The 26,148-nt window shown below is 43.0% G+C and overlaps 1 protein-coding gene across 1 annotated transcript in view; it reads left to right on the plus strand.

The window, feature by feature from the left end:
• The first annotated feature begins 8,814 nt into the window (after positions 1 to 8,814).
• PRDM6 (PR/SET domain 6) overlaps positions 8,815 to 26,148 on the plus strand; it is a 130,677-nt gene continuing 113,343 nt past the window's right edge. Inside the window, exon 1 of the mRNA XM_061607488.1 lies at positions 8,815 to 9,361. Within this exon, the coding sequence (XP_061463472.1) occupies positions 8,815 to 9,361 (547 nt within the window). The remainder of the gene's footprint in view (positions 9,362 to 26,148) is intronic.

A 26,148-nucleotide genomic window follows, 5' to 3' on the forward strand; every position in this document is an offset into this window, starting at 1 on the left:
GTTTGGAACCTAACCTGCCGTGTGTGTGGTGCCCTACTGTACAATTTTACCCTCTTGTGTGTTATTTGTGAGAACTACGCCTGAGACATAAGGAATAAGTCCTGTGTGCAGAATCTTTACTTTTGCTTTCAGCTAGGATGAGGAAACCTGGAGTTAGATGCACAACTGACAAATCTCATTTTGCTCAAATGTGAATTCTGTGAAATGCAGTATCTGTGCAGATTTCTTAAGAAATCTTGCATCCTTTCTAAAACTTAATTTCAAGAATTTGAAGCTATGTATAAGCCACCAAAGTGTTGGACAGTTATCCCTCCAACAGCAGACCATCTAGTGAGAGTCAATCATCCAGTCATGCATGATTAGCAAGGACAAGGAAGAAAAACAGAAGAGCGCTTCCAAAATGGGAGCCAAATACATGATATGAAGAAGAGCAGTTCCATAAGGCTAGTCCCTGTCACTATTGTTAAAAATCATATCCAGATATGTGAAAAGACTTTCTACTGCATTCTTTCTCCCCCAAGTCAGTTGCTGCTATGTACCTGACCTAGAGATAGAATGCTGGATCTATAAATGTGTCTGGAAATGCATTTTCCAGATCATTTAACACACTTCTCAACAAGCAAACAGTAACCAGATTTTCATTAGAGCAGAATGATTAAAGCATGCTTTAAAAGAGGCAAGTTTATCTTTCCTTGCAAAGTCCTATGTGGCTCTTTGGAGTCCCAACAATCAACTAACAATCATTGTGATTGACACCAGATGATTGACATGTAGGTGGCCCCATGCACCTGTCAAAATTGGTCCATGGGAATAAGAGGGATAAGGATCTAGCCCACAAGTCAGCTACAGTTCCCCATCTCTGTCATAAAGCAGACCTTTAGTGTTGGGGCACCTACTCTTTGGAATTCCCTCCCCTTAAATATTAGACAAGCGCCATCTCTGTTATCTTTTTGGTGCCTATTGAAGATCTTCCTCTTTCAACAAGCCCTTTAAGTAGAGACCTTATCCCAGTCTGCATCTGTGTTGGAATTGCTTTTTAAGATTTTTGTAAACTTTTTTTAAGGGTGTTTTTGTTTTGTTTTAATATGTTTTTAAGTTGTTTTGTGTAAATATGTTTTTAACTCTTTTGTTTCCAAGATGTTTTAGAGTGTTTTAGTGTCTTTGTTTGACATCCTGGGCTCCTTCTGGGAAGAAAGGTGGGATATTAATTTAATAAATAAATAAATAGTGTATGCATAGAGTGCTTAAGCTGTGTTAGTGATAATGAGGACAGCATCTAAAGAAGATGTACTGTGATCTTGTGCATATCCCCCGAGCTTCTATATTCCAGTCCAAACCTAAGATATTTTACTTTTACCTTCTAGTGAAAGTGTACAGCGTCACAGCCTAACAGTGCAATCCTGCATGTGCCTACTCAGAAATAAGGCCCACTAAGTACAATGGAATTTGCTTCCAGATAAGTGTGTACAGAATTGCAGCCTAAGCTGCAATCTTGGATTCATTTTTAATATATTTGTAGACCTTGTTAATCTTATGAGGAAACAACTTTTTTGAAGCTGTTTCTATATATGTCATTAAATGAGCTTTTTACACCCAACATAAATGTAAAATATAAATGGATAGATTGTATAGATTGATTTAAAAAGTCTTCCTCTCACATAATAACACTGACAATGTCGTGAGAGAGACTTATAGACACTTAACATAATGTGTGGAAAAACAAATTCTAATGTTACTTTTTAAAGTGTCGTTTTTCACACTTTGGGGCATATACATATTTTTAAAGTGTTACGTAGATCAAACCACATGAGTAGATAATATGCAACTTATTCAGAATAGGACATTCAACTGTATTTCTCATTTGTTCCAAGCAAAAGCTGTTGTGATTTCTGCTGCTTAGTTGAAGATACTGACAAAAGTTATAATAGTGGTCTGTACAAAATACTATCTGGGTATAGAACGTCTGTGCTCCGTAAAGCACCTTAATTGACACATAATATATATAACAGTATTAGAGGGGGAAAACAGTAGCAGTAAACACATTAATGAAAATAGTAGTAAAGCAGTGATAGATTGTCAAGGTCCTTAGCTTCTGGTCATGATAAATACTCTGGAATTAGAGATGTCATCTGCTTCAAAGCAATCATGCCATCCTATCACCTACACACACCAAGTAGAATCTGATATCCCAGTCTCTGCACAGATGAACAGTAGGGTGTTCATTGGACCCCAGTGAAAAATACTTTCAGCACATGGCATGACACCTCACCATGTGGGAGTGAGATGTTTATTGTTAGTATTACCAGCCTGTTGCCACCACTTCAGGAATTTTCATCTATTACTGTTAAGTCTGCAAAGGTAACTTGATTGCTGCTATGAAAGTTGTTAACCTTGAGAATAACGAAGTGGGAACTGAATTTGTCTAAGCCACTCTAGATAAGCAAACATGTGTTTAATTGTATTGGCATTCTATAATCTCCATAGCCAATCAAAACAGTATGTCTTTCTTAATTGTCAACATCTAACATATATTATTCTATACTTCATCTATAGACTTTACATTTCTGTCTCCCCACCAGTGTCTGGGAATATTTGTGTATGTATGCACACATATGCATGTACACACATAAAAAGAGTTCAGCTAGATCAGACTAAAGACCAGCATCCTGTTCTTACAGTAGCCAAAAGGATGCCAGTAGAAAGCCCACATACCCATATTCCAAAATCCCGTTTCACCACACATAGGATCTCTTCCTCTCTTTCCTTTATCTTCCTCACCAATAGGTGGTGTAGCCTCTTCTCCCCAGCTATTGTTGTTATAATGGTCATTTTAGTGGTACCATGATGAAATGAACTGCCTGATCCTATACACGTGAAACTTGAAATTAAGTCCCACTGAGTTTGGCATCCCTTGATGACATCAAGTGATAACTGGCATGGATGAAGATTACTTCAGATATGGGGGCATCCTTTACATCTGCCATTAAGAAAAGACTTTGGGAGGTTTGTGATGTGAGACATCCGACTTCAATCTCATACCACCCGGAGGCCAATGGCCTAGCGGAAATATTTAATGAGACCTTAGACACATATTAAAGGCATAGGGCAGAGCACTCACATGACTGGGGTGTAAAATTGCAACAAAGGTCAGCCCACAGATAGACCTGTGATAGAGATCCCACAAAGGATTGTAGATCAGTAATCTTCAACTGGTTTGGACCAAGGAAGACACTCCCCTAATCCTAATTTACAATACAAGAACACCTTTTAATATTTTCTCTATCTTTCTCCTCTTTAAAGGAGCTAGCATGGAAAGGAGGAAATGGTTCCTGTACCTTAACAGTTGTGTCAAAGAGCAGATTTTGGAATGTGCAGTTTCTCAGAGGCAGTGATCACCTTATAGCCTCAGAATTTCCCTTGCCTCCACAACTGTTAACAATGAAGCAGCTCAGTCCGTTTTTTGGTTACCATCCTTTTCTCTCTGCAACGTCTTTCTGTTACAAAATTGTGTTTTGTTTTATGGATGGCGGTGGCCCCACTGTTGCGAACCACCTTATGACAGGGCGTGGCACATTTGTGACCAATGAACTGTAGACGATCTCTCCGAGGCCGTTTAGTACGATGACTGCGTGTGGATGACGCAATAAAGATGCGCCGAAAGATGGATCAGCCTTTGGAGTGTGGTCGGCCGGTTATGGCTACGTGGAACACTGAGAAAGGAACTAGTACTGGTTAGGGAAATCTCATCTTTTCACAGGTAAACACCAGGTGCTGGTGTACTAGAAAAGTTTCTTTCACTCCCCCCCAACCCCTACCTCCTAATTTCTTCCATCGCAAAAAACTACGTCTCAGCCCTGCTACGCTGGGGGTGCGGGGCATGAATCGCTTCAGAATAAATGTCTCTATTAATGAATTATTAACTCGGCTCTCCTGACCTTAAAAGTAGGATGAAGAGGCGCCCAGGGCAAGAAAGAAAAGCTGCTGAAGCCTTTATCGGTCTTCTGTCAGAGGCACCCAACCATTTGTCTTCCCCCTCAGATCGGGAGAATTAATTAATATGAAAGGAAACTTTTTTAATTGTGAGTCAAACGAAATCAAATAGGGTCTCCCCAACTCAATATATTCTTTAGGGTCTTCGCTTTCTCCAGCTTGTGTTTCCTGCTTTCTCAAGAAGAAAAGGGAAGAGGCAAAGGGATGAGATGGGTAGGTGGGAGATATATGTAACATTCCCAAGGAAAGAAAAAATTGATGGGTTTGGGGGTCAGATAATTTATCGATCCTGGATCCTCTTCCCGCTTGTTTTATTTTAGAGGTCATTAATCAATGAAGAAAAACACACCACCGCGTTCCACCTTTTTGCATGTAATACACTTCGCCCTTATTTATTTCCCTGGGAATGGATTCCTAACAAATATTCGCCAATCGATCTGGTGTGGGCGATAGATTTTTATCAAAGTTTGATCGCTTTCGAAAGGGTCGAGGTGATTTGTTTCAATGTTCGCCCTATAAATAATAATCATTTTTTAAAATCCGATGAGAAAGAAAGAAGAGGCCAAGTGTGTGTTGTGGGTACCAACTGGGTCTTGCTGCCTGTTTAAACACGGAAAACTAGTAACAAATAATAATCCACGCCTCCGGAGTGGTGTATTTAAGGGAAAACATGAAAACAGAAGCGAGATACAACGCAGGCTGGCAGCACAGACAAAACTCGGAAAAGGAAGACGCAAGGCAAGAGGGTCACTCGTTGGTCACACATTGGTTCTCTGCTCAATGGCTGACACTGATCATCCAGATTTCTACTTGGCCTCCTCTTAAAAGCGCGTGCACGACTGCTCTTGCAGACACTCTCACGTCTGCTCTGCCCGAAACAAGGAAGCAGTCATCAGGGCGTCTGGGGGTTTACGCTGTTTCCCTTGCCCAGTTCTTGGGTAAGAGGGACTTCTCCTGTTTTGGATCTTCTTTGGGCCATTATATTTCATAGCTATTGGTTACCCACTTTTAAAGACGTTAATCACACCGACTGAATTCGATTATTCTCCGTTTTTTTTAAAAAAAAATCCCCTGGGCAAAACTAAATCGATCTCCTTATCTCACACTGAATGAATGGCAGGGAAAGGTAGGGATGGTTTGCCTAGGAACATGTTTAGACTTAGGCAAGGAGATATGGTCCCGCAAGACAGGTCGAAAGCTGCCGTAAACTTTCAGAAGAGAGAATGAAAGACCTACACGAATAATATTTAGCGCCCTTGCCTCCGCAAGTTCTAAGGCCTTAATAGTTAAATAAATTGGGGGGGGTGTTACAAATCGTTTGTGTAAACCCTTGTTTAAAGTTCAGATTTGATCATACAGAAGCTCTCGGAGATCTCCAAGGGACCCCTGTTCTCCTGCTAAGAGAGCTTATTGTATCCCAAATGATTCTGTTTGATTCGTTCTCGCAAATTGCCTTCTGCAACAGCCTGTAAGACAAATGCAGGTATTGACAAGGCATTTAAGCGCATAGGCGACGTGCAGTTCCGCTAGTTGCCGGTTTGCTTTGAATTGGATCCCCTCCCCCCTTCTTTTTCTCGCAACTGGAGGATTATTAGCAATCAAATTTTAAATAAAATTATAGAAGAGGTCAATAATTAGAATCATAGAACTGGAACTGGACCATCATCCTCAACGCATTGATTTATAGTCATTTAAAGAGTTACAGTGATAAAGGAAATACAGTGAAAATAAAAGTTCTAAGAATTCAGACCTGTGCATAAGTCTTCGGAAGGAAGCCCTGTTCTGCTACTTGACAGGAACTATGTACTGGACTGCAGAGTTTTGATTAGCGCTGTAGCTCTGTAAAAGCACTTTATTATTTTTTATATCTATCCACCGTTTTACATTCATAGTTTTAGAAAACTTGCTTACGTGGGTTTCCTCTCCTTTCTACCACCGACGTGGTTAAAAGAGCAATATATCAGAACTTTGAAAAAACGAAGACTGGAGGGGAAGGAGTGAAAATTCGTAATATTTCGCATAATCAAATTGATCAAAGGAAAGGGCTTGACGATCAGTTTGTATTTCAGAAAAATCAGAGGAGCTGGCTGATTCCTTCTCCTGTTCCCAACTCTCCCTCCCTTTTAGTTGTGTGTTTGCCTTTAACTTAGGTGTTATCAATCTGTTCCGAAAAATGACGAATGGCCTTGTCTCAGTGACGCCAGTCAAAACATTCTCTCGCTCTCTTTTCCCTTTTTGCCCTAGCAGTTCTGTTCAGATTTGTGTGAAAATGTTCTGCCTTAGACACAGACAAAAACTAAACAGAAAACAGCGTTCCCAGGCTCTGGTTAAAGCAACGAGTAGGGCGGCGGGAGTGGGCGGGAGGGAGGGAGACAGGGACTGGGTAAAAACTTGCATGTGAGAGCAATGAATGAGATTCATTGCTAAGCTAGCTGTGTGAAACACGCATTCTCATACACGCGTGGCGCAGGGGAGGGAGTTATAACCGTGAAGATTCCTTTATATCTGAGAGAAACACGTTTTTATAGGCGGTGCATACTAAAGCCAAGCAATTCGCTAGTCATCCATCCGCCTGCAATGGAAGCACCTCTGAAGTAGTCAGTGGAAATCCCTCACATGATTTTTTGCTGGGTTTGGATTGACACGTTACACACCCAGTGCACGCTCTAAATTATGGACAACCTGAGAAAAGCGGACTGGGAAGGAAAAAATGGTTTACATTGATCGTGAATGTACTAACACACTTTCAATGTACTCACACTTAAACACTCTTTACTTCCATTAAACTCCCGTTGTGTTCAGTCAATGAGACGTTAAGAGGGCGCAAGTACGTTCACCACTGTAGCCCGAGTGTCTACGACCAGACACAATCACCAGGGTGGGGGAGAGAGGGGGAATCTGGTTATTTAAATATATATTTAGTGTTGGACAAAGAAGTGGTGAGTGCGTTCTAAACGCTTCGCAGGCTACCACTTTGCTAAAGACTGATGCACAGTAGAGTGGGAAGAGGGTGAAACGCAGCCCACGTAAGACTGAGGGATGAATAGACGCGTCCACAAAGCACTTAACGTCCGTCTTGTCAGGAGTGAGAAGGCTTGGCTTGGCCGGCTGTGCAGGTCCCCAGGTCTTCCCTGCAACGACCCAAATGGCTTGTGGATCGCAACGAGTAGCCGCGGAAGGGTTTTGTTTTGAAAGAGGACTTGGGCAAAGTTAAGACCAATCGTATTACACGATAGCAAAGACTTGAGGGGAAAGGGGGTGGGAGGGAGAGAGTAAAAGGTCAAACCCTTGAATACCTCTGGGCCGACGTGACTTCCAGAGGAGAGCAACGTCCCACACGCGCGGCGGGTCCGTCTGGAGGTGGAAGGCAGGAGCGCTTTGTTGTGCGTGTTTTGGGCTCTGGGAAAGTTCTCGCCTTGGCAGACTTTTCTGTTTTATAACCATACACAGGGCCGTTCTGTCCTCCTCCAGAAGCCAAATCCCTAAATCCCACCCTTCCCTCAAGCCTGCTAGTGCGCGAGGGAAGCAGCGAGCAGCGTTTTCCAGCCTCTTCAGCATTCAGGATGCTCTGAACTTAGATTACGCGAGGTTGCGGGGGTGGGGAGAGAGACTCCAAGGGCTCGCGAGTTGAACCAGCCCTCCGATCCGCCGCTCTCCCTCCCCCCTCAGACTTCATCACACGCTTGTGTTTAGTGCTGTCGTAAAACCCACGTGTCTCGCCCGAAGGCTGCCAGAGCGCTGATCGCCGCTGAGCCCAGCCGCTCGTGCCGGAGACCGCCACAGCGGAGAGGCAGCGAGGAAGAACCGACCCCTGCGCCTCCCCACACGCCTCGCTCAGCCGCCTCTCTCCTGCTTGCAGGTCAGCTCGACGGAAACATCCTTTCAGCCGCCTCTCCTCTCCCGTCCCTCTCCCCTCCCCCGTCCCTCTCCCCTCTCCCCTCCCCCGTCCCTCTCCCCTCAAAGACTCTGGATCTTCTAGGGGAGAGAAGAATCCTGCCCTTCTCCAAATCCGCGTAGCCCAGAAACAGATCCAGGTAAAGAACAGGCGGGAGGGGGGGGGACGACCTGCTCCGGCTGGCTTTGGCGCACTGCTTTGCCTTCCTGGCGGCGACCTGCTGAAGTTGCATCGCAGCGCGCCAACTTCTCCCCGGGACGCTGTGGGGAAAATGGCCAGCTTGGCTTGCTCGCTCGCAGGGAGCACGTTTTCTTTTCTCTAAAGCCTTTCGCTTTCTTTCTTTTCTTGGTGGGGACTTACGACCTTCGGTCCGTTGAAGTCAAGGGGGTTACCTCGCTCGACTTGAGGAGGGGGGTGAGAACTTGGCAGGAAGGGTGGGATGGTCTGTGGCCCTAGGAGGGTGGGGTGGAGGCGAAAGAACCTGCGCAGCTTAAACCTGATCAAGAGGGAAGAAAGTTGTTTGGGGAGGGAGGGAGATGTCGAATCCCTGGAAAATGAAGTCATCGGTGCCCCGTGTTCCGTTCCCTTTCTGTCCTCCCCGAAACTCGGGGTCGTAGTCTCTCTGTGCGGCAGAGGCTGAGCCTTCGGCCAGCAACGAATGCACCCACGTCGCTCGCGTGGAGAGGATATTGTCTCGCCCCCTCCCTCCGCCCCCCCTCCGCGAGCGGGCTTCCGCGGCTGCTCAGGGAGGGACACAAAGTCACGCCGGCATCCCTGGCCGTCTTCAGACTCCTCTGCCCCTGAGCCGGGAAGCCGGACATCTGTTAGAAGAAAGCCCAGACTGAACCTCTCAAGGCTCTTTCTTCTCCCGTCTCCCCCTCACCCGCTCCCTGCCCTTCTCCCTCTTTCTCTTCTCCAGGCTCGCAGAGATGCTGAAGCCAGGCGATCCCGGCGGATCGGCTTTCCTCAAGGTGGATCCCGCTTACCTCCAGCACTGGCAGCAGCTTTTCCCTCACGGCAGCCAGCTCAAAGGCGGCGCTGGGCTGCTGGGTCACCTCCAGGCGCCCGAAAGAGCCGTCGATCCACCGGCTGACAGCCTTCGCCAGCTCCCGGCGTCTCTTTCCTCGGCTGCGTCCTCCTCGTCGTCGTCGTCGTCCTCTTCTTCTTCCTCCTCCTCTTCCACCCCGTCGTCCGCTCCGTCTTCGTGCGCCGTCGCCTCCTTGGCCAGCTTGACCTCGCTGCCGGTGGCTCAGATCCCTGTCTTTGGGCCGATCCAGACCTCCGACTCCCCTACGGGAGCTCCGGTCCCCCTCCTGCAGACCAAGGACCTGGGCGGAGGCAGCGGGGTGGCCAAGTGCAGCGAGAGGGTGGCGGCCAGATTTCGCTGCACCGCCGAGGAGCTGGACTATTACCTGTATGGGCAGCAACGCATGGAGATCATTCCCCTCAACCAGCACACCGGGGACCCCAACAATCGTATGTACTCCCCGCCCTCCCCACCTCCCCTACGCGTGGCAGCGCACAGCCACTTTGGGTGCAGCGTTAAAGGTTGGGGTACAAATATTTAATTTGGGGCAAGGCGTGAGAATGATTCTCGCCCAAGTGTCTGACGGTGCTCTGAAGTCTCACACGTCTTCTCTTGCATGTGGGTGACAGCCACTGAAGTCAGCAGAGCTGGGTCCCACAGTTTTCAGTGAGGCTTAGTGTGTGCTGGATTAAATCACTCCTGAGTAAGTGGACCCCAAGTCTCAATCTTAAGCAGAATCAGTTATCCAGCGCGCTAGAATAGGAGACCCTCTTAAAATTTTCGTTTTCGGATCCAAATACAACAAGATGCTTAAAACCTAGGCCTTTAAACACATTGTCGTTACAAAATGTCCCACTTATTGCCGTGGAACTTAACTTCCCAAAAAGTCTCAAGAGAGCATCATACTCGGAAATAAGTTTCACAGAAATCAACGGGACATTACCAAGACAAGGCAATGAGGTCGTCTGCAGTATCCTGCATTTCAATTCTGCCGGGTTGAAAAGTGATAGGCTTCATACCAAATGCTTGTTTTTTTATAACTTTACTGTAAAGGGTGTTGTTGTTTTTAAGTCTCTTATCTAGATATTGTATGGAAAGCTACAATGTGTGGAGATATTTTTTCCTTAAGGTGAGAACAAACAGCGTAGAGAACAAACAAACAAAAGTTTTACTTGTTCAAAGGGAACTGCTTTGCTGGTCCCCTTTGGAAACACCATCTCCCTTTCGGCCTTTGCTCATATCAGTAACACCAGCCGCTGGGTTTGCCTCTCCAGCGTCAAAGGTGAGGCACGATCGTTCCATAGGAGGTTTGTTTTCAAAACTGTATATGTCAAAAGCCTAATTGGGTGTCAAAACCAATATGCTATGGAGGAGTTCGGAATGATTCAGACTGCCACACTGACCTTTGGGGGTGAAAAACGGCGGGAGTCCTTTTCCTTGAAGCCCCCATTCGTGAGATTTAGGCGGCAATCCTATACACACTTCCCTGAGAGTAAGTCTCGGCTCAATGGAGCTTACTTTTGCACAGACACGCATAGGATCGCGCAAAGTAGTATGGATTTTTGACCAAATGCCCCCCTCCCGGACAGCATGCACTTCGGTTATGTGTACTGTTTGAAATAATTACAAATGTTTTCAGATGTCTTAAATATCCATAGAAGCCTAATTATTATTGGCATAATTGCGAACAATCGACATGATGAATAACATAGATGTAGTTGAACAAGTGTTTAGTGTTTGTCTAGCTTTATACACTTAAACAATAATATTTGCATTTTGATTAACTTACAACCGATCCTCAAACCACTCGCATGCAAACAAATTCTATCGAATGTAGCTGGATTTTCTTTAGAGTTAAAATGTGTTACAAGCGCAGAGACTTTGCAGGGCCGGCAGAAAGAAGTCGTTTAAGCAAGAATACTTGAATTCTAAACCTTGCTCAACCTTGAAATATATGGGATTGAAATCGGTTTAAAGGCAAATAGTCCGGCTTAATTGAGCAGTGGATCGGGCAGGAAAAACCGCAATTTAAATGTAAACGAAAAAGTTGATTAATTTCCCGCGCCCCAAAGAGATATGGAAACTCCTCGATGTTAACGGTCCTTTAATTCCAATGAAGTAGAACAAGGCTACAATGTCATGCAATACCCAGTTACTTCAAAGCTAATGTCTTTCGAATCCGGCGAGGATCAGTCCGATCTTATGCATATTTACTCGGAAGTAATCCCTATTGTTTGCAATGAGATTAGTCCCATGTAAATGATTAGTCCCATGGAAGAGTGCATAGGACTGGAGCAACAACTGTCTGCTCCCTCGGCCCCAGTAAACATAACCCCTCACTACGAATATCAGATGGGTCTGCGATTGCAGCCTTACAGCGTCCTATATACGTGCTTCCTCTGAAGTAAGTCCCATTGGGTTCAGTTGGTCTTACTCTCCAGTTGCAAGCGTGTTTAGGATTGCAGCGGGAACCTTGTACATTTTAACCGTCCTTCTGAAAGCGCAACGTGGGTTTTGGGTTCCACAGCGCAAAGGTTTTCCGATCCCTGCCCTGCTTTGGCTCTGGGAGACCTGACATTTGAGTGTGTCATTTGCCTCCAGAGGCAAAGCAGTCCGTGTTTTCTGGAGCGCAGAAAGAGAATCTGATTCCATAAATTACAGACCCATAAATTAATGGACTCTGAAACGCACTTTTAATAGCCAACAGTACGTGGCTTACTTTTCAGAGACAGAGCTCGGTAAATCAAGAAGATAAAGGGCTTTCAAAGGGTAAGAATGGTAAAACAAGGAGCTCAGAAAGAGCAGGACGGAGCCAATTTCTCCTTCCCTCCGATGCATTAAAATTAGCTTTGCGCTGTCTGCCGATTCTTGTTGTAACGCACAACACGTGGTCTGCACAGGGTCAAAACGGCGGCAAGGGACGCGTATATTGGCAAACGAGGTGAAGAGACCACAATCGAACGCAGTTAGGCAGGTTTAAGCCTACCGATGCCCATGAAGTGCAGCGCTCCTAATTCTAGGCTGGACTCCAATTTGCTCCCTAATTCCTGGAGTCGAAATATCAAACCCCTGAACTCTCTTCTCTCGCTCATCCCTGCCTCCGTCCGACTTCCTTGGAAGGCAGGTCCGGCCGATTTCTTGCCCAGTTCCAGCCGAACTGCTTCAAGGTTTGCCAGCTGAACTCACACAACTTGGGGCTGTGTGAAGTGGTGGATCGGGCCGACTGAGAGCGAGCCCGTTTGTTTTCCCTCCTTCCCTCCCTCCCCACACCGCCTCTCTCGCATTTCCAGGAAACACTCGCCCCCGAGTCTCTTGTCAGGTATCTCTCCTTCTGTGAGATCCGAAGCAGTGTCTTTCAAAAGTTCACAAATAAAGGCCGGATCCTTTCGCAGGGAAGAAGGGACAGTCAAAAACTGAAGTGATCGGCACGGGGAAGTGGAGATCCCTGGCCAGAGAGAGGTTAAGGCGTCACAACGATATCTGGTTCAGGGCTAATTTTGATTTCCAGCGGAGATCGCTTTCCCCAAAGGGTGGGCTATGGAGGTAGCCGTTGGCCTGGGATGATATGTAGTGTAAAGCAGAGGTTAAGGAGAGATTAACATGGATTTGAGGTCTGTTTCACAGGGAGTGTGGTGCTTAAACGGATTTTGGGGGGGTTGTTTTGCGTGTCTCCTAGTTGAAGGTGCCCATTGGCTAGATGTACACGCGTCGTACCCGCCTTAACAGTATGCACAAGTGGCACATTTCCATTTCACGCTAAACCGGGTTTTTAGCCTCTTCTTGTGAAAACGAGCTGGTTTCTGGAACGGATTTCTAATAGCCCGAAGTTCTATGCGCGAAATATAGCAAATCTGGAAGAGTGGGGCAGTACAATCCCCCCCCAATCCCATTAGATTCATTTTGATTGACCAGAAACGATATATACTTTTTTAAAATGTGGAGAAAAACCATCCCAGTTAAGTAAAACTCAGAGTTTGCCCTTTTATGTGCCTAAGGCAAATTACTGATTTTTTGCACTTCTACTAACTTCAATGGATATTTTCTCTTATGGTTCCAAATAAGGAATTGCAGACTCAGCCTGGCCGGGTCCAAGTCGTTTGGCTTAATTGGGACTGAAGACCAGATGCTGGTAAAACTTGTGCAATCCAGATGTCCTCCAGTCAGAATGTGTACTGTAATTTTAAATTATAATTAAGTCTGTGCCATGGGCATAAAGCCCTACTTTATCCCAGATAACCACAATCTGTTATCCATTATTATTATTATTATTATTATTATTATTATTGACATATGCAAATTGCAAATGGAATAATGCAACATTACCTTGTTAGTTTTCTCTTGAATGTCTTTTATTTTACTAGACAGATGATTATCCCAGTGTGAAAATACCTGTGGATATTGTGATATATGCCACAAATAGTTAATTTTACACATTCATATTATGCCTTCTATATATGTAAAACAAAATATTATATTGCTGGACTACATGCTGTTTTAAACCTTGGATACATGAGGTTTAGCAATCCTATATCCACTTACTGGAAGGATCAAGCCCCGTTGAACTCAATGGGACTTACTTCTGGGTGGACATGCAAAGAATTGCTCTGTTAGAGCACAATCCTATACATGTATATTCAGAAGTAAGTCCCACAGAGTTCAGTGGGCCTTACTTCCAGGTAAGTGGGAATAGGACTTCGCTAATTTAGGACTCCCCGATCAATGATATAGATTATTTGAAGTAATAGTGCTAGCCAGGAGTCAATTTTCAGAAAGCTTTTGTTGTTTTATTTTTTTATTTTTTAAACCCTGAAAGTGATTTATGATATGGTTTGAAGTGCAGACATTTCTAGCTAAGAAATCGTCACAATTTGACTCATTAGGAAATCAAATGGGATTTTTCTTAAATACATGGTAGTTGTGCATTGTAAGGGCTAGATCCATGGTACTTTATCACTCGTGACGGGCATATTGGTCTTTAATGCAAATGTCAAATCTTTATTGGTCAGTATGCGCGTTCCGATTGAAATTGCTTTTTTAGCTTCTATCTCGCATTAACAAAGTTCACACGTGACACAAAAAACGCAAAAGAGACTCAAGGCTTTTCGGGTCATGTGTGAAACCGTCCAGATCCTAAAGACGATATCTGTAAAAAGTACTGAAGGCTGACATTTATCTAATAATTATAATTGGATATTAACGTTAAGTCTAGATTAATCACTTCTTAAAGCCTTGTAATGACTCTGTCCTATTCACTCTAGGTGGCAAATGGTTGAATTTTTCTATTCGTACCTATGGGCGAAACAGTGCTTTTAATTCATTTCAATTATTGTTATGCAGAGAAAGAAGGAAATCTAGTCCTTATTAATACATCCAGGACAGAAGGCGGTGATCTTAAGTGGGAGGCGTTATCATCTTTAGGATGGCCGGTTAGATTTTGTTTTATGTTCTTGCAATCTAGCGTTCTGAGCTGGAGGTGACACAACTCTTCTTCCACCCTGCTCTCTGGAGCTTTAAAACAACAACAAAGAAAGGGAGATCGCTGACTCTCCCTGCTCTAAATCGTGTCAGACTAACGTAAGAGAGCAGTTGTACGGTCCGTCCTGTTCAAGCGAATGGTGGGGCCGTTTTGCCTGCAACTGTCTGCGAAAGCGTGGGAACCATTCCCTGCCTTTTACGTTTCAAATTTGTATTTTCCCGAATTGTTACTAACGTCTGTGATTTAGCTACTTTCCATCATTCGTTTCGCTGGCAGCAGTAGCACCCTTAAAGAGAGCAGCTCGCGGCCCATATATTAGATTGAGGTTAGAAAAGGTGGTGACTGTTTATTTAAGGTGATAAAATGGTCCATCAGCAGTAATCTCCATCGATATGTGCCACAAGGAGATGAAGGATGAGGGGACAAGGCACAATTAATTGCCCTATAGTTTTGTAGGAGAGAGTGGAGGCAATGCGGCCCTCGCTTCGATCTCCTTTCCCAAAGCCCATTCATCATCTCCACATTGTATATGGGGCTCCCCCAGGGGCAAGGGGTGGCAAGGTTTATCTACACACAATATTCTCCTAACCTTCTGATACCTGACACCGAAATTTAATTCATTCATACACGCGATCGAAGGAGGCGAGTTACACATAGAAAAATACACACGCACGGACACGCACACCATCCGCACACATTTCTCAGCACATCAAATGGTTTTCCACAAAAGAGGAAAGCAATCTCAGTGTTTCCGTAGTCTCTCCTCTTCCCATTCACTCCCCCACCCCCCTATAATTAAAAAACTCATCGGATTATTCCGAATATATATACACACAGGGAAGCGGAGGCAGTGGAATGGCAGGCGTGTAGCCTCTCGATGGACTATTTGGACTTAAAGTGAACCGGTGTAACCCTAAACCCGTTCAGATCTAGATATTCCGGTTTAACAGCGTGTATGGATCGTGCTGCGAGAAATCGAGATGCGTAGCCCCATCCTATGCAGTCTTAAAAGGAAGTGTGCAGCCTCAGGAAAGTATGCTGTCGGCGTGGGAGGGAGGTTTATAAAAGAGTCATCAGAGACTACGCACCCCATTAGATAGTAAAATAAATAATCCTCCTTTGGTAATGCTAGCTTCATTATGTTTTGCACCTTCTAAATTTCCCATTAGATTTTGAAGCCTCGTTAATCCACGGTTAGATCTCGCCCTCTGCCTCTGTGTTTTCCTTCTTCCCCGCCTGCGCATTACTTCCGCAGCAGTCAACGAAGCGAGGAAGCGGCTGGGCTCAGCAGGTGAGGGGAAGCTTCCCTAGTCGATAATGCATCTGTATCTGCGCGTCTGGCACGCGCTCGGAGCGGCTGATACAAGCTGCGGTTCACCTGCCGCCACCACCCCGAGCGTTTGCACGCACATGCCATGCGCGGGATTTTACAATCGCAGCGTGCACGTGCGCGCGCTCAGGCATGCAAAGAGCGTGAATCTCGTCTGAGCGGGCGAGAGTTTCGCTTTGGGTGGGAAGGGCTCATCCAAACGGAGCGGGATAATCCATGGTTTCTATATCCGGTTCCTCATCTGTCAGTCCTCACTTTGCCTGTTTGTTCGCTCTTTCCCAATACAAAAACCCGCTTTTTTTGTGCCCACACATGCAGAGAGGACCCGTACTTCTTCTCACTTTTTCCCGGCTCTGCCCATAACACTCCCCCCCTATCAGCCAATTGGTCAACAAAAATATGATGTATGCTCCTCTCCCTTTTTGCAACAAAGCACAACAAGGCGCATGCGCTTGAACGTACGAGTGCAAAAGTTTGAATTTCCTGATGGTTTGGTAGTAGTGGCTGTAATGGGAGTTCCTTGTCCACTCTGGAGCAGAGCCGGCCGGGGGTGTGTGTCTCCAGGTGCCCCTGACCATCCAGGGGGATTGTGGGCAGTGCAAGGGATCAGCGCTTGTAATCGCCGGGCAAATCCCCCCACCACCACCCTTGGGCTCATTCACTGCGGGGTTCAGCCCTGGACCGTTATGCGGCTCGGCGGCAGGAATGCTGCCCCTGAGGGAAGCAAACAGGCCCCCCTCATGGGTGGCAGCTCTTGGCTCGGGCAGGGAATGCGGGCAAACAGCCCCGCGTGCTGCTGTGTCAATCTGCGCTGAAGCGACCAGCACAGCTTTGCGGTGTTCCCTCTGATAAAAGAAACATGCAAACCACATATATGCCTATAATTCCTGTATTTTTGTTTGTTTGTATTTGTGATATTTTGCGAAACTGTATGCTTTTCTACCTTTATGCATATTAACGTTTCTGGAGATACACATGATTGCAATTCCACTTATTTCTCCAGAACAGTAAGTAACAATGTGTCATGTCTAGGAAGGTAGACCACCAGTCTCTACGGTTAAGGGTGGCTGAGACGCTCTAGCAAACCACTTATATGCCAATAATTCCTGTGGGTTTTTTGCTTGCATTTGCCATATTTTGCAAAAGCCACTGTATGCTTTTCAGCTCAGCTGGGCTGCACAGAACCTGCAGGCTGTGATTGAAATTGACAAGACTCAAAGAGAGTAGCCTGCAGGCAGGAAAGCGAAATTGACTAAGGGTGCCCTGAGCCTCTGTAATCCAAGAGGAAAGCCTCCATTTCTCTTCTCCCCCCCTCTCCCTCCACTCTGGATGCCTGGAAGCAAAGACCAGTATGTTCAAGAAGGGCATTTGATGCGGGGTGGGGGGTGAGGGGTGGGAGGTGGAGGTTAGGCAAAGGTAAATATTTTCTCCCTTGAAAAAGTTTACAAACAACCACAATTGCAGATCTCACCCTGAGCGGCTGCCCAGTTTGCAGGCTGGCTAAAAATTAACCGCTGTTGCTGCTTCTGTGCAAATGCGTTTTTTTGCATCTGCTCAGTAGAAGTTGCAGGGGCCCCCCAAACACCACACCATTGCTCTGATAGGTTCGTTTTTCCAGGGCTTTCCCCGGACATTCACGTACATGGGCAACAGTGGAAATACGTGATTGGTTGAGAATGAGGGAAGGGATATGGGGAACCGCCCAAGAACCGTTCATCAAACGCCCACAGCTGTAAAGTCCACGGTATTGCATCCAAGTGCCTGAAGGTACAGCGGATGATTCCCGGTTTAAAAAAGCAAATCGCATGATTTGCGGTATTGCAGGACCAGATTTAACTGTGAAAATTTGCAAAAGCGTGCAGCGTCATATGGATGACTGAAAAATAATGAAAACACAAAGCAATCATGTCACACATTTTACAGTCATCTGGATGAGCCCCAAGAGGAGCTGGAAAGAAGGAAGAGGAGAGCCCGCTGGTTGTGACAAGGAAGGGTGCCATTTTCTTTAAAAAACTGAGCCTTAATTTTGGGCCAGGACTAAGGCCTCAATTCGAGAAGAAGCCTGATGCCCCGGTTTTATTGCTGCCCCTGGGATGGGGCTCTTTCTCAGCTTCCTCAGAAGCGCTTCTTAACCAGGTGGTGGTTTGGACACTCTGAGGGCCAGTTTGCTTTTTTAATTGTTATTTTTATTTTAACAACAGGTGCCACTTTCTTTGGGATAGTTCTGTTATATATTTTTTAAAATAGTATCATTGTTGTAAACTACCCAGAGAGCTTCGGCTATGGGGCAGTATACAAATGCAATTAATAAATTAATAAATTATTGCTTTGGTCTCCAGTTAGATATTGAGAGGATGCTTGTTGTTGTTTGTTTGTTTATTGCAGTTATATACTACCCCACAGCTGAAGCTTTCTGGGCAGTTTACAACAATTAAAACATTACAAACAAATATACACATTTAAAAAACAAATTTCTTACAAGCAATTTAAAAACACATGCTAAAAAGCCTGGGAGAAGAGGAAAATCTTGACCTGGTGCCGAAAAGATAACAGTGTTGGCTCCAGGCACACCTCGTCAGGCGCAACTCGTTGTTATGTGCCTTCAAGTTGATCACGACTTACAGCGACCCTATGTATCGGTGATCTCCAACAGCATCTGTGGTGAACCACCCTGTTCAGATCTTGTAAGTTCAGGTCTGTGGCTTCCTTTATGGAATCAATCCAACTCTTGTTTCGCCTTCCTCTTTTTCTACTCACTTCTGTTTTCCCCTTTTCTAGTGAATCATGTCTTCTCATTATGTGTCCAAAGTATGATAACCTCAGTTTCCTCATTTTAGCTTCTAGTGATAGTTCTGGTTTAATTTGTTCTAACCTAACACCCAGTTATTTGTCTTTTTTGCAGTCTATGGTATGCGCAAAGCTCTCCTCCAACACCACATTTCGAAGGAGTTCTCTTATCTGCTTTTTTCACTGTCCAACTTTCATATCCATACATAGAGATTGGGAATACCATGGTCTGAATGATCCTGACTTTAGTGCTCAGTGATACATCTTTGCATCTGAGGACCTTTTCTAGTTCTCTCACAGCTGCCCTCCCCAGTCCTAGCCTTCTTCTGATTTCTTGACTGTTGTCTCCATTTTGGTTAATGACTTTGCCAAGTTATTGATAATCCTTGACAAGTTCAATGTCCTCATTGTCAACTTTAAAGTTACATATATCTTCTGTTGTCATTACTTTAGTCTTCTTGACGTTTAGCTGTAGTCCTGCTTTTGTGCTTTCCTCTTTAACTTTCATCAGCATTCGTTTCAAATCTTTACTGGTTTCTGCTAGTAGTATGGTATCGTCTGCATATCTGAAATTATTGATATTTCTCCCTCCAGTTTTCACACCTCCTTCATTTTGGTCCAGTCCCGCTTTCCGTATGATCTGTGTATAGATTAAACAAATAGGGTGATAAAATAGACCCGTCTCACACCATTTCTGATTGATAACCAATCAGTTTCTCCATATTCTGTCCTTACAGTAGCTTCTTATCCAGGGTATAGGTTGCACATCAGGACAATCAGATGCTGTGTCACCCCCATTTCTTTTAATATATCCCATAGTTTTTCATTATCTACACAATCAAAGGCTTTGCTGTAATCTATAAAGCACAGGGTGATTTCCTTCTGAAATTCCTTGCTCTGTTCCATTATCCAACGTATGCTTGCGATATGATCTCTGGTGCCTCTTCCCTTTCTAAATCCAGCTTGGATGTCTGGCATTTCTCATTCCATATATGGTAAGAGCCTTTGTTGTAGAATCTTGAGCATTACTTTACTTGCATGGGATATTAAGGCAATAGTTCAATAATTACTGCATCCCTGGGATTCCCTTTCTTTGGAATTGGGATATATATTGAACACTTCCAGTGTGTGGGCCATTGTTTAGTTTTCCATATTTCTTGACAAATTTGTGTCAAAATTTGGACAGATTCAGTCTCAGTAGCTTGTAGCAACTCTACTGGTATGCCATCTGTTCCTGGTGATTTGTTTCTTCCAAGTATTTTAAGAGCAGCTTTCGCCTCAAATTCTAACATTTCTGGTTCTTCATCATACGGTTCCTCTGTGAATGAATCTGTCATCCTGGCACCTCTTTTATAAAATTCTTCAGTGTATTGCTTTCATCTTCCTTTTATTTCATCTCGGTCAGTCAGTGTGTTCCCCTGTTGATTATTCAGCATCCCTACTCTTAGTTTAAATTTCCCTTTCATTTCTCTGATCTTTTGGAATAGGACTCTTGTTCTTTTTGTTGTTCTATTTCTATACAATAACTATTGTATTAGTTCTCTTTGTGCCTACGTACTAGTCGCTGTATTGTTGCATTTAGTGTTGTGATCGTGTTTCTATCTCCTTTTGCTTTTGCTTTCCTTCTCTCTTTAACCATTTTAAGAGTTTCTTCAGTAATCCATTGATGTCTTTCTGTCTTTTTAACTAGAGGTATTGTCTTTTTGCATTCTTCCCTGATAATGTCTCTGACTTCACTCCATAGTTCTTCTGGTTCTCTGTCAACTAAGCTGAAAGCCTCAAACCTGTTCCTTATTTGATCTTTATATTCTTCTGGGATGTCATTTAAGTTGAGAGGATGCTTAAACACCTCATAATACAAAACATCCCAAAAGAGTAAGTTGTAATTATTAGCTCAAAATGCATGTATGAGTTCACTCCTGATCATATCCAAAAATGCAGAGTGGTTTATAAATGATAAAACATATGATTTGTTATATTCTGGTATATTATTTTTCAGGTTGTTCTTAGTTAATGTATGCACAGAAATCATGAACTACTTTTGAAATTTCCTCAGTTTCAGAACTGGGTTGGTGATATGACATGGAGGGGGTGGCTGCTTTTTGAGAAACCCAATTTCAAAGCTTGCTTGAGTGTATAGCAGTGTGATTCTTGGAGTCCAGGCTTTGATGTTCAACCAGATAGTCACAACAAACAAAGAATACTTAAAGGGTGTGAATATCATATATGATTGCAAATTAGCAATAGTTATCTTTTCTTTTTGAGTACAGTACAAATTTTTGGAGTTCATCAAGAGTGAATGCAGCAAGTACAGAAAACTATGCTATTTATTAATAAATCGGAAAGCAGGCTAGTCTCAAAGTACACCCCTTATGCAGGTCAGATCTATGGGGGTGGGGGATTTGTCTAGTTTAAAAATTGGACAGTTTGTGGCAACTTGTTGTCAACTTGGCTGTTTGATGGAGTTATATATGGATGCACTGTGCTTAAAGCTGGTGCATCTGAGTACAATGCTTCTCATAAAAAGCAAAGATACTCATGACACTCCTTGGGCACTTTCAGAGTGTCTCTATTTTCAGGTGGGACTCAGTCACATACTGGCAGATACAAGTTGCACAACTATATTTGATTGGGAAGTCTTGTGTGACAACAAGCCAATATTACCCCCAAAAGATTGGACTTTTTGTGATAAGGAAAGTGATGGGAAAATACACTGCATAACACTTCCTTTGACATGATGACACAACATCTAAGCTCCCCGCAAACATCATCTTATGTGCCCACAAACAAATCAGGATGAATAGTTAGTAAACAGGTTGTCTGAAAGCACCCTTTTTCTCCCTCTGCCAATACTATTTTATGAAAGCAAAGCACTAGGTGTTTGCTTTTTGTGACTTCATGGGCTCACATTCAAGTGAATAATTCTTTGTCAATATGATTTAGCAACATTATCTAGGACAAAGAAATAAGCATATTGTCAATGACGGAGAATGAAATATATTGGTGAGTGTCAGTCAAAGACATGTGGTATCTTGGACCTAAGGCTACCTAAGCATTTTTTTCTTATTATTATTGCAACTTCAGATTTCTTCTGAGCAACATAATAAAGCACATTAAAAAGGAAACTGGGACGTTGTTTTCTTATTTTCATTTTTTAATGTGTGTCACTTCTTTGCTTTTACCCCTTTAACATTGTATTAAAGTTTAGTACTGTATTAAAGTTTAGATAATGAAAATCAAAATGCTCTGTCTGGGCTTAGTTATATTATACTTGAAATATGTATCACATTTCACAAGTCTTGGTTTGTTAGTTTTTTAAAAAATAGTAGATACAGGAGCAGAATCAGATTTTATTTATTTATGTATATTATTGCATTTATATTCCATCTGTCCTCCAAAGAGCCCAAGATGTGTACAAACATGGTTCTCCCCCTCCTGATTCATCCTGATAACAACCCTGTGAAGTAGTTAGGCTGAGAGACGGTGACTGGCCCAAGATCACCCAGTAAGCTTCATGGCCAAGCAGAGATTTGAACCCTGATCTCCCAAGGTCCCAGTCCGACACTCTAGCTGCTACACCACACTGGGACCTCAGCGCATAGGAAGGTGGAGTGTTAACCTCCCCACAACATAGTCCTGATGAAAATTGCCCGCCCCCCCGCCCGGGTTGCTCTTTACTTCATGGGATAGGAAATGCCATTCGTATTGCCTGGAATGCTGGGGTTGAATATCGTACAGTTAATAATGCAGCTTAACAGTTCCTGTGCACTTCTGTCCAAAATGCCGGTAGCAACTTTCTCTCCAAGAGTTTTACATAGCTGAGGCAGGCACTCCCGGGATTTGGGCACCCAAATTAGGAACTATGAAAGCTCTGAAACCAAAACATTGTACTGGCTAAGGGCACAATCCAACTGCATTCACGCCAAGCTGAGGGGAGTTGGATATGGCAGACCTCTGGCTGAGTCAGCTGGGTCCGGGCTACACTGGCATAAGTTCCTCACCGGCTCAGCCAGAGAAGCCCAGCTTGATGTAAGGGCAGCTGGCAGAAGCTGGTGGAAGGCCTGCAAAAGGGGCATTCTGGGAGTGTGCTGAAGTAGGGGCTGGGGGGAATTACGTGATATCCAGGCCCCATTTGGCCAAAAGGGCTAGCAGAAGGAAACATGTATTTTCTTTTCTTACACCACGCCCTGTTGATGTAGCCCCCATCCTCCCTCTACTAGGCCTCCGAGCAGCAGCTGCTTGTGGCGGCCCCTTCCACCAGCTCTGTCTCCGCTGCCTTTACTCCCACTGCCCTTCCCCACTGCCCTCTGGCAAGTTGGATTGCTCTGTAATACATTTGCCATTGTTACTACATTCTCTGGTGAAAAAGTGTAGGTAGACAGTTTACCAATCCCCCCCCCCCAAAAAAAACAGCTCAACTAAGAAAGTCGGAGCAGGGTTGGTGAACTGGTGTGGCCCTCCAGATATTGTTGATATCCAACTCCCAGCAGCCCAGCTAGCATGGCCGACAGTCAGGAATGATGGGAGTTGAAGTCCAATAATATCTGGAAGGAGGTTCTCCCCTATTCTACAGAAATGTCAAGAACAGGCACATCTTCTCTATGATTGTTCCCATGCAATTTTGTTTTTTAAAAAATGCATATGTGTATAAATTAAAGGAATAATGGCTGATTCTCTGATTCTCTTTGTGCCTTACATAAAAATGGCAAGGATATTTTGTAAGGTATTCTTGAAGACTTTGGTTTGTTTGAGAAACACTTCCCCCTCAAATTATCAGACCTTGAATGTTCCCAAGAATCTGTGTAACCCAGTTTTATTTAAAATATGAAAGTTAGTGCTGCGAGATGTGATGTTTTTATTTGTATATTTTTTGTGTTATAGCTACATATTTTATGTATTTTAATAAGCTTTTTTATGATGAAAAACTTTGACCATCATTTGCCTAAAGTTTGTGTGAGTTAGAAATGAAAATGAAGTAAATATATAGCCTTCAACCAACTCTTGAGTGCTGGGCACTTACTCTAACTATGCCAGTGCCTATTAAAGAGATGGATCTCTCCCAATAAAATACACTTAAAATGCTTAACTTTACAAATGAGACTAAACTTGTGTTTGCTTAAATTAGTTTGTGATGCAAATACAAAAACTGCACTAGCTAGAATGTATATGTGATTTTGCTTTCTATCTTGCATCAACAATATTCACACCATGGCACAAATAGTGAGAGAAACTCAGAGATGCCTTTTTTGTTGTTTTTATGCCATGTGTGAAAACGCTTGTTGGTATATATATGTTGCCACAGTTTAGGTGACTTGTGTATGATCCAAACTGAGATGCTTAACTCTTGCACATTTAGTGAGTGATAGGCTCTTGGCATCAAAGTATCATAGGCATTTTCCGTATGGTTTTTTTTGTTGTTGTTGGATGTTGATAGTGTTTGTGTACTGCTGAAAACTGACTGGTAGATTTGAGACTCTTACACTGCTTTTTATTTGGGTATGTTTGAACAGTTAAATGACATAACATAAGTCATTCATTGTTTGGAAAATTGAGATGATGGAAAATAGCAATACTTATTTGAGAACTGAAAGGATAAAACTGTTAATGGATATGAGAAGTTAACAATTTTTATAAGCAAATTTAATGACTTCTAGATTTTAATAAGCACTGGGTAACATGAATGGTCGTAAAATCTTGCTGACTTTGACTGGGGTCAAGTCCTCCAGAAACTCTTTATTTTGGCATAGTAGTTACAGTGCTTCCCAAGCAATAAATTAAATGCAGTACAAAAATATGTATGTTTACTCAGAAGTAACTGATTTCCATTGAATTCATTGGGACTTGCTTCCAGGTAAATCTGCATAAGATTGCAGCCTTATGTCTGATTTCTGTGCATACTTCCTTGTAAGTAAGGCCTATTAAACTCAGCGGGCTTTACTTCTAATCATGCGCAGAATCACTATGCACGTCAAGAAAAACTGTTATTGCCATTAAGTGCTATCATCTCTGTTGAGATAGTGTAATGTTTACAGTATCCAGTTAATTAATTGATTAATTGGTAAAAAACACGACAGTTAATCGACTAAAAACCTCTAATTCACTGACAACCCTAATATATTTGGGTTTTTTTGTTTTCAACTGATTCTTCCTAAGAGGATTGTGTAAGAAACCTTTGTTAACAATTCCCCTAGGAAATGATAAATTTCCTCTCTTGTTTTCATTCTCCTATTGACAGAATGTGGGGATTTAAGGAAGAGTAATGTGAATTCCTTTTAAACAATTTTGCTGACTCTCTACCCCTGCTCAGTGATCTTACACAAAAATCCACATTTGCGTATGCCAGTATCTGCCAATTCATACTAGCAAGATTTCTCTTGAATTAAATATATAGTGTGCTTTAAATGTTGCAGTCCTATACACACTTAACATGAGTTTGGAATAGACATGAATAGGACCATGCTGTAAGTGTAAATTCTTGCATGAGACTCTTACAGTGCAATTCTATACATCTCTACTCAAAAGTAAGGTTCACTGAGTTTAATGGGAACTTATTCCTAGGAAAGTATGTATAGGATTGCAGCCTTAATATGCATGACAAGCCCTTTTCAAATACCTTTACTGTCATTTATTTCATAATTTGCAGAAGATGTTTTGCCAAAATAAAAACTGTCACTATTTTATGAATATATCAAATACTGTGTGATAAATTTCTTCATTTTCCTTTTGCTGATTAGGAAAAGCCAACTGAAATAAACAGAAGGACTCCTCGTAGTGTCAGAGTTAATCCTATGATCAAGATGTAGGGAAGAAGCAGTGTCAAATGCCACTGAGTCTTTAGGTGCCTTTCCTGACAACATTTTTCACAAATAATCTGAGTTCAGGATTCTTGGATTGTTCTACATCTAACTGCAAACCAGGACAATAAGCAAAATGTAGTCTATGTTGTAATTTTCTCCTTATGAATGATCCTACAGACATAGATAGATTGCTTATTTGTTTCTTTATATCACTTTATTTGCTTTAAAATTTGGGTCCCTCTTTTCTATTTCCTTTGGAAATTTCTGCCTTTTCTTTTTTAAAGGGAAATATTAATCTCTATCCTGGAACAGCATATATTTTGTAATGTGCATATCTTAATTTCTGGTAAATTGATCAGGAAGCAGTTACATTGCACAACTTTATGATCTGCATAGCTGTAGCTAAAAAAACTTGTTGCACCATTCACACTGTACTAGATGCTTTTCCTGATAAATATCGGAGGTAAGTATCCACATTGGAAAAACCGTATTCAGGTAAACCACATCGATTTCAATGGAATAAACTTTAACATGTATTTCACATTTAGATGTATATCTGTATTATTCCTACAAACACAACTTAGAAGTACGCATCACTAAAGCTGGTAGATTTTGGATTCCTGCTTTGAATTGTGTGGTGCAAATTCAACTGAAGCCAAAGGGAGTTGCTGAGTGTAAGCAGGCCATCTTACTTTTAATTTTCAATTAATTTTAGCGAAATTTATGTATGAACTTATTTAGAGTTACACTTCACTCTTAAATACTTATGGAAGTATAATGAATTTAGGATTGGAATGCTAGACTTTAAAAAATATTATGGTCTGTCTATCTCATCCATAAAGTTTT

Source organism: Rhineura floridana, chromosome 1, assembly GCF_030035675.1.
Source record: "Rhineura floridana isolate rRhiFlo1 chromosome 1, rRhiFlo1.hap2, whole genome shotgun sequence".
Lineage (NCBI taxonomy): Eukaryota > Metazoa > Chordata > Lepidosauria > Squamata > Rhineuridae > Rhineura > Rhineura floridana.